Here is a 14873-nt window from a genome sequence, read left to right as displayed (position 1 = left end):
AAACACATCTGTTAGAATTGTTTTTGCACCCTCCCTCTCCTTCACCTGTCATGATTTCAAAAGCATCACTATCACAAAGGTCAACTCTGTCACCAATCAGATGTGTGATTGAAGCGGGAAGCTGATGCAGCCACCAGAAAAGCAAAGACTGAACAAAATGTTATTTTCCTTGTTGATTAACCATATGCTGTTCTGCTCGGTGGTTTGAAAGATTTGAGCATATGAATATGGAGAATATATATGTGAATTGTATTCTATATGATGTCAGTGTTTTAACATAAATACAAATTCACAACCAGAATTATCCCTTTCTGCTTAAATATAAATGTGCTATTCAGTCGTAACAACAGATTGCAAATGCCATTTCATAATTTAATCCTCAGGTAATCCTTAGGTTTTACCTGTACATATAATGGTTCCCAATGGATTATAACAGTTCGGTATACAGATGTGCTTGAGATATGACAATGATATTTTGGAGATATTTGTGCCTAGCCCACATTTTTCGCGTATTCCTGGTAGATGCCATATGTGGCCTAGTTTCTAGATTAGACCTCTTTCCTGTATACGTTATCCACTCAGTGTATAAAGATCATTTTAAATAGATGATAGATATGATTTCAAAGGACAATTTGCTCTATATTTTGTCCTTTCTCGAAGTTATCTTTTCTAGAAGTGATAATTCAGAGACAGGCATTAACAACACCTATACAGTGTTGTACAGTGATAGATTTGTACAGTGTTACATTTGTGTCAAAGAAAAGAAAATACCATACTAAAATGCAAACTTGTCACAATGTATCTACAGAGCTAGATATTTTGATGCATATTTTACGCACCCCGGTTATGCAAAGGGTCGACTATTTTATGGAGACCATGTGTGTTGACATTATGGAATGTGGCAGACGATTTTTCTTCGAGGGATATATTGTTGCACTTGAAACCCCAATACAGCCAACAGTTGGGTTCAACCTAAACTTCTAATGTACATCGTCATGTCTGAACGTTCTGGTTTCAATATCGACCTACAACTTCATCCCACCAAGTAGGCTACTAAATGTAGGACTAACGACTTCAGACTTTAGGTTGTCTATATTTTACAAATAAAAGAGGCTTTTGATCCTTCCGTGACAAACGTGGCAAGGATAAAAACAAATCGTACAGATATGAAATATATGAAACTTATTTGTTTCATGAAGAAGTTAAAGCCTTATTGTGTCTTAAACAAACAAACAAAAATGTGTTTCCACATATACTTGCAGAAGTAGTCATTCAAATTTAATTTTCCAAAAAGAGCGCTGTCTGAACTAACACCTGACAGAATTTGGCTCCCCTATTACAACGACGTGTTTTTTTTTAAGCATGCAACCTCAAATCTCCTCAAAATGCCGGCAAAACTGTGTCTCATGTGTCCATTGCGTTTAGGCTACGCTCAGACAAGGGGAAAGGGTTTTTGGGTTTGGGTGACGCTCTGAATCACGTGCTCATTTGGACCACACACTGTAAATTTCTTTCCGTTCTCATTCCGCCGTCCGTGTCACACCGACATAAACAGTGTGGCATAGGGAGTTGATGTACCTTGCTTTGGTCACTGACGGGTTCACGTCAGTTCACGGGGTTCAGCTGAGGAGAGGTCTCGGCCCCTCCTCCTAGTCGGAGACACCGACCAGAGCTAATCTAATGTTATTCATTTCTGTATTAATAACGGATTTCCATTTCTTCATACCGGACCAGCTATAAGGTAGGGAACTTAAACTTGTTACTTCAAGACGTAGCCTATGTATTCGGTTTAGCTTTGTCTTCCCAAAGTTGCTTTACTTAAAGCTGTCATTGCTAGCTATTCTACTCCTATGCGGCGCAGCAGTCAGGGCAGTTTACATGAAGTCGCCAATGTATAAAATGGCGACAGTAGATGGGGAGTGCTGACTTACATTTTTGGGAATCGACAGTACTCATCTCGGTAACTGCAACTATCCGGCATGCTCCGCCGCAAACGTTTTCCGGATAGGTATTCTGGGGTGAAAGGGTTAACTCACCAGTTTGTTACAGTTTGTGGATAATTTACTGAACGTTCTGTCTGGTTCTAATTTGCCTACTCACACGCTACAACGTGTCTTTTCAGAGGTTAGACTATAGCATAAATGATACTCGTCGGAAAGTGTTCATATGGTGAGTCGTTATATCAGAATGGTCGTTCTCCTCGCAAGGTAAGTGTAGAGTAACAACGTATCATTCAAGGAAGAGTACAGTATTGAAAGTGTAAAATGGCTTGTAACTCCTCAATTATTTTATGTGTTGCCAAATCGTATAGCTTATCGGTAGTCTAAATCATCTAGCCTATCTGTAGTACGGATGCTGTTATTGTAAATTAAAGTATTTGAGTGATATCTACAACTTTGGGACGTACTGTTATGATTTATTTGGCAAGTCATCTGACAAACCTGTCTTGAACCTATAGGGTGAGCACTGTTTTCTCGTAGCTTTCACCTTTTAGAGTAATCTGTAGGTATTTTGAAACCAGGTCTGCATTGTCACGAGTTCCTCTGTTTCCGAGAAGAGGCAAATTATTCCAAATATTCAGTCAGCCAATGAGATTTTCGAAAGGATAACAGTTCAGTTCAGTAGGGCTTTATAAGCAAGGGCATTTAATCGTGAAAGGGGTCGGTTGGTTGATCCGCATTAATATACAGAATTTGGGCTAATTACAACAAAAAACTAGGCTTCCGTAAAATAAGAATAAATATCTCAGGACTGATCAGTAGCCTATATGAGAAATGTGTACCAAATACCAAATACTGTAAATCTGGCTGCTGGCATGGCTGTAGGATACTCCAAGCTTCCAAAATAAACCTCATACTTTGCAATGGCAGAGGTTGACAGTTTTGCCTCCAAATTTGTTCAGCACTGTATCTGCAAGTGAATGTCAATTGTGTTCACGGTGTTCCCATGAGTCAATTCCCATGGTGGAAACATCAGAGAATGGACATCCTCCTGGCTCCTCTGAACTGTTTTAATCAGGCCAGCCATATTGCCTTTCATCGTGAATCTTTGCAATTAGGGACAGTCGACAGCTCTGGTGAGAGCTGAGGCCAGTGAATATCAGTATGCCTGCAAAACAAGACTGGACAGGAGGGTCTCTCTGCCAAATAGTTGCCATTGGTAACATTTAGGGTAGTGGATGTTTTGCTGTTATTATGAACTGTCAGTGTCAAATGTTGTGTTCTAGATCTTCTATACAAGAGTGCAATTCTTTCTTTGATTGCCAGTGGTCTGTTCATATGGTCATGATTTGGAGTTAGAGTATGTTGCATTCCTTGCATTCATAGAAAAGAATAAGGGCTAATGCCAACCAGATCTATTCCCAAGCAGTGCTCAACATTGCTGTTTAGTGTTCCTCAGTCCTCTACAAACGTACACATTAATGTTGTTGGAAGGCGGGTGGTTGTTCTAGTCTATTCTTCATCCTGGTCTCCCCCAACCCCCAATTGTCAGTGGTCACTGTGTTAGTGAGTGCTATAAACATCCTGTTGTATCTGATTGCTTTGATTTACAGTATTTTGCCTCAGAGTTGGAGTCCAGTCTGTTGTCAAATCCTCAGCGAGACACAATGTCCTTTGCCAGGCATTTATGGTTTGCAGAGCTGAAAATGGCATGCGATTTGAATTGACAGGAGTGTCCTATTGCGGTGGAGCGTCTGGTCAAGTAAGAGGACGCAGGTATTTGCACCAACCTGGCAGTTAGCATGAGGCAGTGACATCAACCATTTTGACTACAAGTGGACAATGCATGGGACCCTGCCATTTTCCAGCTTTATTTGTTTAGTTTTTTTTGTAATAGGGAGTCAACAGCCTGCTGCTGCTTGCTAAACCAATTTTGTCTGTGTTTTTTTTAATATATATATATATATTATATATAAAAGAATGTATAATTTTACCCAAAATGTTTTCAAAAGTAAAATAATGTATGGGTTCCTACCACTAAAATAAATCATAAGCGTACATAAGCGATCAGGCGGTCCAAAATGTCAGCTTTACATCGCCACAAGGCCGTCTTTATGCCTCATTCAACGTGCCGTAGTCTTTGGGAAGACCCCATCTGCCATTAAAAATGGCATGTATTTCTTGAACACTCCAATCAGAATGAAATAATGAAGGGAGCGAAATTAAGCAATGAAAAAGGGAATTTGGTACTGACTAGCCAGAACGAGGGTTTACACAAAGACTGCTCCCCAAAACCCTGTGAAACTGTGTCTGCGGTAGGGCACAAGTGGTGTTCCCTTGGAGTGTGTGTGTGTGTGTGTGTGTGTGTGTGTGTGGGAGAGAGAGAGAAAGAAAGAGAAAGGGAGAGACACTGTGTGTGTGCGTGCGTGTGTGTGTGTGTTATTGGGAGGGGTAGGGCATCTTGTCTTGAGTGTGTGTGTGGGCAAGGAGTAGGGGTTGCTATGGCAATCTTAACACATGAGTGGCATTGCTGACTGGTCTCCCTGCAGACCATGCAGTAGTCACAGAGGTAAGGGGGGCAAAGAGGGGACTACCTACAGCTCACACACGCACACACACACACACACACACACACACACACATTCACATTCACTCACTCAGTCACTCACTCATAAATATACACATACAGGTTGACCAAGGACAGACAGCTGAAGGCGCTTCAAAGACCTGCTTTGTTAGCATTTTGCTAATGAGATACATCCCTTAATGATGGTAAATGGTAAAAGGATGTCTCAGTGGAGCTCACATCTTTTCATAATTAATGTGGACACACAAACATCTCCTGGACACACACACACATGATGATACTGCATGTGTACGAATATTGCTTAAGTGTGTTCTACACACTCACATCGCACAGGCCGCCACTTGCATCAGAGAGCCAGACATACAGGAAATGGAACAAAGGCAAGTCAACGGCCTGGGCAAGGAATATGGCTCTCCACTCTAAATCGTGTCTGTTGCAAATGAGGGTGCTATTGTTTAGAATGTGCTTTTGGGGGCACAGACTGTTTCACATCTTTTGGAATTCATTTGAGATGAAGAGTCTGATGCCCCTCAGACAGTTTCGGGACCCTGCTGTCCCTCAGACAGCAGGCACACTTCTGACATCCTGTGCATTTTTATGTTTTTGTTTCTGCTAAAAAAAAATCTATTTTTATTTATGAGCTATCGCTCAAAAAGTTTTGTATCTCAGTTTGACCTGGTAACCTGAAAACCTGGTATTAAAAATGCACAATATTGCTGCTGAATTTTTAACACAGAAAAAAAATTAATAGTAGAAGCAAGGTAACGGCCAACCCCTCAGTGGGCATCTCTGACATGGCGCTGCTCGGCTGACAAAGGTGGTCACGGCAGGCAGGGTTTGTCTGGGTCCTCAGTGACACTGTAGCCTCATTAAGGTGCCTGCTGCATCCAATATGAAGAATTCTCTCAAAGCCCTTTTTTCTGAACTAGTTATGAGGGAAATTTTTATATATTTCCTTCTCTCATTGACACACACCTACACACATTCTCTGACTGTTTTTATTTTTGCTTTACTTTGTGTTTTTGTGTGTGTCGGGAATTATGGAATAGAGACAGCTATGAGCTGTGCTGTTTTTTGCAATATTCAGGCCCCTCAAATAACAGCAAAACGTTGGACTACAATGCATAAATGTTAGCCGTTTATTATTACCATTTCCTGGAATGTTTTTCTCTTCCTAGTTTTCTGTTTAAACTGGCTAATAAATAAAATTATTTTAGCACAAGGCCATTTTCACAGAATTCAAAAGGGGGCCAAGTTTACATTTGTGCATACCTGCAGAGGCTTATTTCATTCCCATCCTTGGGTTGTTACTTCCCAGTTTGCAGCAGATGAAAAGGGTTTCAGTTCTGCCGCTGAGGTGTGAGCTGTATTGGGACACATGGTGACTGGGGAGGGTTTTTTGTCACAGACAACCCAGTCAACCCCACAGCTGAAACACGAGGCCATGCTTTTGAAAGCACCCTTTTCAATGTCTCCCTGTCTGGAAACCTCTTGTCTTGTGTCCTGTCCAATGGGCTGATAAAGCTTCCCATTCTTTGATGACTGACCTGCTTTTTTATGTAACATTTTTTAACTACTCCACTTGTCAGTGGATTCTTTAACTGTGAAGAGTTGGATTCTCGGCCAGGACAGTCGCCAAGACAGCATATGTCTTTGTGGGTATTTCTGTGCAGCTCCTCTTCCCTCGACTGCCAAAGCAGAGACCCTGTCTTGCTCCTCGCTTGGTTCATCAATACCCCTGCCATTTTAATCATATCTTGATGTGAAGTGACATTCTACCTCTTGCCCCTCATCTCATTAGTTAGATTTTAAAACAACTGCTGTTGAGCTTTTGTTACTGCATGTGATATCTTTAAAGGTCGTCCTGCATAGAGACACTGTTATGCCGGCGAGGGGTATTCATGGATGAAAAATTAACATCATACATCATTTTAGCAGCAAACGGCTAATCCCGATTTGGGGGCAGTGAAGAGGCTTTTAAGGTCCCCATAAGGGGTTAACTAAGCTCTGATGAAATGCATCATGACCCTTCCACTGGCTGTACATTCAGCAAATGCCCGTGTCTGGATGCAGAGGGCCGGGATTACAGCCTAAGATGCTGGTGACCTAGATTTTTTTTGGTCTGTTTTTTTTTTTTTTTTTTTTTTGGCAGGAAGGCAGCCGTCATGAGAAAAAAAGAGACGTCACAGTCCGTCTGGGAGCACTGTGTACTCTAGGCCGTCACTTGGGGTTTTTAATTCTGGAATGGTTTCATCTTTTATTTACACGCCAGTAGACCACAGTGAGGGAATACACGTGGAGGCCCCACTGTATATATATGATATATTCTCTCACTCACCTGGACCTAGTATTGAAGCCCTAAGTGAACAGCAGTAGGTTTAACCAAGACTAACTTGTTATCAGATGTGCTCAGATGTACAGTTAGTGGCGTTGCCTTGCAGAACACAGTCTAATGTGATGAATGAGCGAAATTGCCCAAGAGGGAGAGACGCTCAATGCCAAGAGGAAAGCTGCCACCACAAGCCTTGCATTTAACACGTAACCCCTCACTGTGACTACTGTTGGGTTTTGGCCCAGCTCTTTTTAAAGGTACATTGTCTGAAATAATAATGTGCTACTATAGGCCTTGAAGACAGATGGGAGATGCATTCACATGTGAATAATCATGCATTATGCATTATTGAGTTCATGTGAGGTATATTGGGGTATGTTACTTCTGCCTCACTACCTAGAAGATGGACCCAACACCTTGTTTTTGTCTTACAGCAAGCCTCACCATAGGATGTTTTGCTTTTGAATTTGACAGACAGGGGGGTATTAAGCATGACAGACCCTGGGGAAAAGTCCCTGTCAATGTTTCATAGAGAAATCCTTCAAGTATGAATCCATGAATGCATTGCCTCTACTGCTCTAATGTTTCTGCTGTGTGTTTGCTGTGTACTGAAGAAGGAATCCATATCACACTTAATGTAGATGATTCATTGTCACAGGGAAGACATGCTTTTGCACTGTCACAAGCCACCACATCATGCCATTTCTGTGTTAGGGTATAGGGAACTGAGAGGGGAAGGGAAGGGCAGGGGAGGGAAGGGGAGGGGAGGGAAGGGAAGAGAAGCTCAGACATACTGTGCTTCCTTCACTTTCATATTTGATGCTCTCATAATCTGGGCTGCATATGGTACATTGCCCAGAGTAACAATCATTACAAGGTATTTACATAATTGTTAAAACAGAGCAGGCGGAAAAATTTGAACTGCAGATGAACCTTATCCTGACAAGAACTAACTGCTTTAAACTTAGGCAGTCAAGTTTTGCTTGTGGTGGAGCAAGCAGGGGTGGCAGAGCAATGGCTTGTACGATGCTGTGCTGAACTCATTCTGAACTCATTCTGAACACATTAATATTAGGGTTTGTCCAGGTTGTGACAGCATTTTAGACTTAATGTTGTACACATGATAAAGGTTGCTATTGTAATATGTCATAAGGGACAGGTTCATATGAAACTGAAAAACTGAAATCTGTTTCAAAATATTCCATATTGTGTATTTTGAATATGATACTTCTGTATGATACAATAGGACAGAATATGATACAAAATAAAATGTGGCTACAAGGGGATATAATACACAATGTAGTGTTGTTGACGTCGCTTTGGACAAAGGCACCTACTAAATACCTGACCTTTTACCTTTACCATAATCTCTACAACACTCACCACCCGCTAGCTGGAATGCATCTCCTGAAACAGGATTAACCCTTCAGCAGGGGAGGTTTGAATATTCTAGCTAAAGAATGCTTTCATCAACATGAAAAGATTCTCAAATTCCATGTTATATTCCATAGGCCCAGATATTCTTTACGATAGTCATTCTACAACATTCTAAACACACAATGTTGAAACATGGTGAAATGCAGTTCTAAAACTCAACTGAAAATAGCTTAGCAAAGTATGCAGAATTAACACATGTAATTTTTTCTCATTGCACAGGTTTCCAATGTGTGGCTGATAATCACTCCTGTACTGGATGAAAGCAGTCCTAAAAATTAGGATGAATGAGTAATAGCCACCATATCATGGCAGGCCCGTGACACGGAAGCCCATCCGCACACCACAGTTCTCAAAAACGGTCATCAGTCCCAACAGTGAACCCATCTTCCATCGGCACAAACCCCCCTCTGGCCATCCATGTACAGCCATGGCCAGCAAAAGGAAGTCCACAATCCCTTGCATGATCCCATCGAAAAGCAAACACAGAGAGGAGATCATACTGGGCTGCCTGCCTGAACTCCTACCCACAATTCCCGAAGACAGCATTCTCAGCATTTCTGGAGCGGAGGAGGAAACACACGCCCCTCCCAAAAAGCAGGGCAATGTCATCTGGAAGCATCCTGTCACCAGAGGGGCAGCATACAGCTGCCCACCCTGTAGATTTGAGACCACAGACCTGACACCTTTCCTTGACCATCTGGACAGCCACCACATGGACTTCCGTACACAGCCAAGTTTCCACTGCCAGAATTGTAGGGTTTCAGCGTCATGCTTCGAGGCCCTAATCTTACACAATGCAAAGACACACCCAGGAACTGGCTTAGCAGGGAGCCCCTTGAGCACCTCCCTCCGAGTCTCAAAGAAAGGTGGGCTAACTGTTGTGGAACAGAACTTGATCCTGGTGGCTACAGAAGACCCTGGTGACACTAGGATTCCCATCAACAGGACGTCTGCCATGAAGATGACCAAGACCAAGGAGGATCTCAGAAGGATTGTGGTTTCCCACACTGGGGAGCTGCACAGGGTTGACTCAAGCAGTGACAAAGGTGTGGAGATCAGAGACCCCACTGTGTTGGCACATATGCAGACCACAGCACTTAATGGATCCCTTGGGAGGCTCCCTCTCCCGTCTGCCATGCAAATTGTCAGTGGACCTGGTGCACTTCCTAGCCTGAAATCGCAGAACAGAGGTCCCATTCGACCATCATTTACCACTCCAGTTAATCCTCCAAATTCGTCTCTCCCACTCAATGCCTTTCCTCCCTCCGATCCAAACAACAACCTCCCCAAGGTGATGATTCCTCTTAGCAGCATCCCTGCCTACGATGCTGCCATGGACTCCAGCAGCTTCCTGAAGATGTCCTTCAGCAAGTTTCCCTACCCTACCAAAGCTGAGCTCTGTTACCTGACTGTGGTGTCTGATTTTCCTGAGGAACAAATCAAGCTGTGGTTCACAGCTCAGCGTCTAAAGCAAGGCATCAGCTGGTCCCCAGAGGAGATTGAGGACACCCGGAGAAGGATGTTTAACACAGTTTTTGAGGCAGCACCCGAAGGTTCACTGAAACAGCAGCCCCACTACTTCATCCACCAACACAGAACAGCCACCCAGGCAGCCACTGTGGGGCCAAACTCCCGTGCTCCCCAGGTATCACAAGGTGTCATCGGTAGGTGGAAGCCAGGGGTCATAGTCACCCAGTCCAATGTGATCCCAAGGCCTCCAGCAAAGCCCCTGTCAGTGGTTAGAACAACAGCACAACTACAGCCCAGAGCTGCTACCAGTACCATCTTTGAAGCTATGAGCAGCAATCTTTCAAGCAGTGGCCATCGCAGCAGCAGCAGCAGCAGCAGCAGCATCATCAGCAGTAAAATCAGTCACACATCTGCTCACCGACAGGCTGTACATTCGTACACCAAGCTGCCTGAGGGTGAGGCTGGAGTCAGCAGCTTAGGCAAAGACAATGTTAGCAGCTTAGCTGTCGTTCGTAGTGTTGATGATTATCACCAACCAACGATCAGTAACACCTCAAGTCTAAGCATCACTTCCAGCAATGGCAGCACCAGTGCCTTGAACAGCATTTATAGCAACTTTGTCAGCAACAACTTTTGTATTCGAAACACTAGCCCCACCAGCAAAGCTACAAGCTGCAACCCTAACGCTAATGGAGGCATCGGTAGCCAAAGCAAGAGCCCCGGCCACAATAATGAGAACAGCATTGCCAGCATATCTAACAGTGATAGCAACACTAGCACCAGCCCATTGAGAACTAGCAATACTGAAGATAGTGATATCTCAAACCACACCAGCAAGATCAGCTCTGAGAACACAGACACTTCCCCCTTCACCAGCAATGGAAGTGGAGTGGTAAACACACAACCACTTCGACTGCACTGCCCTATCCAACCTTGTAGCTCCCTTGACTCCTTTCTTAGTAAAGCTGAGAAGTCCCAGGAACAGCTGGAAGCACTGAAGAAGAGCTATGTCCACTGCCAGTTCCCAAACCAGAATGAGGTAGAGGAACTAATGGCTGCCACTGGCCTAACAATGAGAGAGGTTCACAAGTGGTTCAGTGATGGGCTTTACCATGACCGCGCTGTGAAAGGGTCACAGTCTTTGGAGATGCCTTCTGAAGATGTTCCATTGCCAAGTTCTACCATTCCCTCTCTGGACCTTGCAGACAACTCTTTGTTGAGAAATGGCCCTACCAGCCAGCCCACATTGAGTCCCCCTCCCCCTACACTGCTGAAGCAACACGTTTCTGTATCAGCTTCTCCACATAAAGTGCCCCGCGTACCTTCTCCAGACTCCACTGCTGTTTACTACAAAGAGCGTGACCCACTGCAGCTGATTGCCTTAGAGGAGAGCTTCTGTCTGGACATTCAGCCGTCTGAGGCTGAGGTTGACAGGCTTCGAGTTGAGACTAAGCTGACCCGTCGAGAGATCCACAGCTGGTTCTCTGAAAGGCAAAAGAGGGAGGCTAGTCAGAAGCGAGATGATAAGAACAAGAAAGACGATGGTGACTGGGCCCTCCTCTCCCCCCCCACTTTAACCAAGGAGGATGGTCAATTCAAAACAGAGGTCACAAGCCAGAGACTAACAATGAAGGAACTGTGTCCAATGGACGAGGAACAATCAGAGAGCAAGAGCGGAAGCCCTGAGCCAAAAGTCAACCCCATCAAAATTAACCTAAAGATGCTCAAGGTAACTGATCCAGAGGACAAACACGGACTGATGGTCGTGTCACCTGAGCAAGAATCGGACATTTCTAAAATGATGTCATCACCATCCTCCTCTCTTCTGTCTGACAGGATAACTCCTGATCAAATGCACCTTCTTCGAAAGACCTTTGCCAGCACCCCGTGGCCAAACAACCAGCAGTTGGACGAGCTGGTCATGGTCACAGGACTCCATAAGTCAGAGGTGGTGCGCTGGTTCAGCGACAGTCGTCGAATCTACAAGAATGGACAGCTACCATGGCTCGACACGTACCAGAACACATTGGCGGAGGCCAGAGTATGGTTTGCAGAGGAGGATAGACACAACATAACAGGTCACACAGGAACTCAGAGGGATGACCAGACCAATTTCATGGGGCCGGATCTGGCTATGGGTTTGGCTGGATCTGAGAGTCTCGAACGAGAGCAAGCTTGTGTGCTGGAGGGTTCACAGAGGTACTTGTCCTCACTGCTGAAGTCTGGAGATCCTGAAGGCCTAGATGACATGACAAGAGTGGCGACACCAATGCAGGACCCATGGGCAGTCAAGGGAGAAGAACACCAGCAGCCTATTGACAGTCCGAGTTTTAGGGAGCACCAGGCCCAAGACAAACAGTCCAGGTGAGTCCCTCAAATGTGTTCACAACAAAGCATAGCTGTAGCAGATAACGTGCAATTCATTTAAGGTACTGCAGCTAGTAAATTAGCTCATTCTTTGGTTCACAGATTTTTTTCTCTCTCTTCAGACCTGGATCTGTTGTTTATGTGTTACTTTGTGCATCAGAAGTGCCAATCTAAATGTTAATTTCTTTATCTTTCCTCTTGTGTTTTTTCAAAACTTCAAAGATGTGTTAACCCTGTAATGATAACAACAAAAATAGAAACCTTGGATGTAACAGAAATATTACACAATTGACATGCTTACTCATGTGAAACAACTGTGACTTAAAATTAGGACTTAGGCCCATTAAATGTTTTACTGTCACAGCAAATGAGACTGCAAATAAGGTCCAGAAAATAATCTATTTTTTCATAGGGAAGTGGAGCCTTACCAAAAGCTTGTTGGATATCAGCGTTTTGTTAAACGATTACCATTATCAGTCTATCAGATATCAGTTTTCTATCTGTGTGTTGATTAAGGTTAGGTTTCCACTAGTCATTGGAACGAGCGGCTAACTTCCCTGTTGCTGGACAATAACAGGGCAGGAGCCAATGGCAAGAGAAACCGACAGAGCAGCTTGTGTATTGTTTAATATGTGAAGTCACATGAGATACGTAGCTACAAACAGTGGTTCAAGTTATCTTCCCTTTGTAAATAATATCTCTAAAAGTAGAGGTCACTTCATGAGTTGCACATGCTTAAGAATCTACTGTGCTCATTATTGGCCAATCCAGAACTGTTGTGTCACTATATATCTTTAAACCAGGTAGCTGAGGCCTCAAACAAAGACAATGGTTCAGTACATTTGTACCTTAAAATATGTATGAGGAAGTATATAAAAGGTATTTGATTATCTGTTTGATAGTTATGTTTGGTTTTATAGCAGTACTAGTATTCCAACAAATAGAACAGAATGCAAGACACAACTTTCTGTCTTATTTGATGGGATATGGTCTTCTCCACAACAAAGCCTAAATAGAGTTGGCTTATTTTGAATGTTCCATTGGCTCCTGGGATCACATGGAGGGAAAAAAGAAATACTTGTTTGTTTCTAAGCATGAGGATGAGGTGTCCTCAGAGCCAGACATTCTCTCTGCTCTGAACATAAAACAGTCAAAAGTGTCAGATGAGCTGTGATTAATGCAGCCAAGAGTCCTCCTCCTTGTGATGCTTGGATGAATAGCAGATAGACATTCAAACATTCAAATATTTCACCCCAAGAATATTCTCTGCATTTTGATGACCTCAGATTATTGCCACTGGATGTTTTTCTTTCTTTCGGTACCAAACCCAAATCCACATACATGGCACCATCTGCCAGGAAGGGACTATTCCATTGGCCTTGTACATTATAAACATTTCACAAACAAGTAATACAGTACTACAGATACAGTCAGATTCAGATAACAAGTCAGAGCACAAACACAGGGCTCTGTATTTAACACATCCATGTGCTGTTATTCAGTGGGAGCACACCATTAGCCTATTTATACTTGAAATGATCCTTGTGATTTCTTTGACCAGCATTTAACAAAATAGCAGGCCTGCTGTCTTCATCTTTCCTACTTTCAATTTATCTTAGATCACACACTTGTCTTCAACTTACAATTTTTTCTTCAGAGAGTCACAGAACTGAGATTGATAAAAAAAAAAAAATATATATATCACCTAGTCTCTGGCAGGTATTATTTTGTGATCTGTCAAAAATAGAGCAGGGTAGAAAGAGAGGGGAGAACAAAATACTTGTATAGCATTGCATGCTCAAACAATCAGAGGTCTGTGTTAAGAAGCTATATTTAGCTCCGATGGAGCTCGGGCCGTTGAATTATAGATTCAGAGCGCGTGATAATATATGTGAATAAATCATGAAAATTGTTTATGGTGAAAATGTCACGGCTGCAGGGGATTATATTTAAAATTATGCAAATGAAGAGACAACCAACTGTTTGAGGCCTCACGTAGATGTTTCACTTGGCATTTAGGTTTTTTTCTTTGCTTTTATATTTGTAATTTATTTTTTTGTCAATGGGGTCTGATGGGCGTTTCTGTTTGTTTGTGCCCAGGGACAGTCTGAGGAGGGAACTGCTGAAGGTGTGATGACTGCAGGCAGCGGAAGCCGAACAGGAGTCGGGGGGGGGGGCTGGGGGTGCAAGGGAGGGGGAGGGAGAGGGAGAAGGGGGGGGGGGGGGGTTTACTGTTAACCATTGTGGGTTTGTTTTTCGTTATGACAGCACACGTGATTGTAATTAGTCTGTGAAGGCAGTGTGAGACCCCCCCGCCGGAAGGGAGGGATACGTCGAGAAGAATGTCAGAGAGAGAGAGCGAGAGAGAAAAAGCCCACCGAAGGACCAGAAAGATGGAGATGGAGGAAAATGGAAAGATAAACCCACCTCTTTGGGGGCCTATGGTGAACCATGTCTGAAACTGCACTATTGATAAGGGTTGTTTGGTTGTTGTTGTTTTTTTTTAAATGACTGGACAAAGGTGTCGTTGTGACATTGTGATATTTCTTACTTTTGATTTTTTAGTTATCAGTACTTCAGCACTGCCTTGAATTGTACTATATCCGTAACGGATTTTTAAATGTATTTCTCCTGTTATCACTGTAATTCCAGATAAGAGTGAGTCTGTACTTTATGTTAAGCTCTATAAATGTTAGTGAAGAAAAATCACACAGCCGCTAAAAGCAAAAAGAAAACATTA

The 14873-nt window shown here is 43.2% G+C and overlaps 1 protein-coding gene across 1 annotated transcript; it reads left to right on the top strand.

The window, feature by feature from the left end:
- Positions 1 to 1622: 1622 nt before the first annotated feature.
- On the top strand, positions 1623 to 14302 carry LOC308370877 (zinc fingers and homeoboxes protein 3-like). The gene is made up of 3 exons (XM_080845610.1): positions 1623 to 1741; positions 8516 to 12130; positions 14234 to 14302. The coding sequence occupies exons 2-3, from the start codon at positions 8724 to 8726 to the stop codon at positions 14265 to 14267; spliced, it is 3441 nt and encodes a 1146-aa protein (XP_080701736.1). The 5' UTR covers positions 1623 to 1741; positions 8516 to 8723; the 3' UTR covers positions 14268 to 14302.
- The last annotated feature ends 571 nt before the right edge of the window (positions 14303 to 14873 follow it).

The sequence above is a fragment of the Sprattus sprattus genome (assembly GCF_963457725.1).
Source record: "Sprattus sprattus genome assembly, chromosome: 10".
NCBI classification, from domain to species: Eukaryota; Metazoa; Chordata; class Actinopteri; order Clupeiformes; family Clupeidae; genus Sprattus; species Sprattus sprattus.
The sequence above is the reverse complement of the archived record's forward strand: the minus strand, read 5'-3'. Positions and strand labels throughout refer to the sequence as shown.

What these genes read in the sequence shown, in the direction of transcription:
- LOC308370877 (XM_080845610.1), top strand. Translation starts at nt 8,724, where the DNA reads ATGGCCAGCAAAAGGAAGTCCACAATCCCTTGCATGATCCCATCGAAA. An exon ending in GCCCAAGACAAACAGTCCAG is followed by an intron (nt 12,131 to 14,233) that starts GTGAGTCCCTCA and finishes GTTTGTGCCCAG; the next exon opens with GGACAGTCTGAGGAGGGAAC.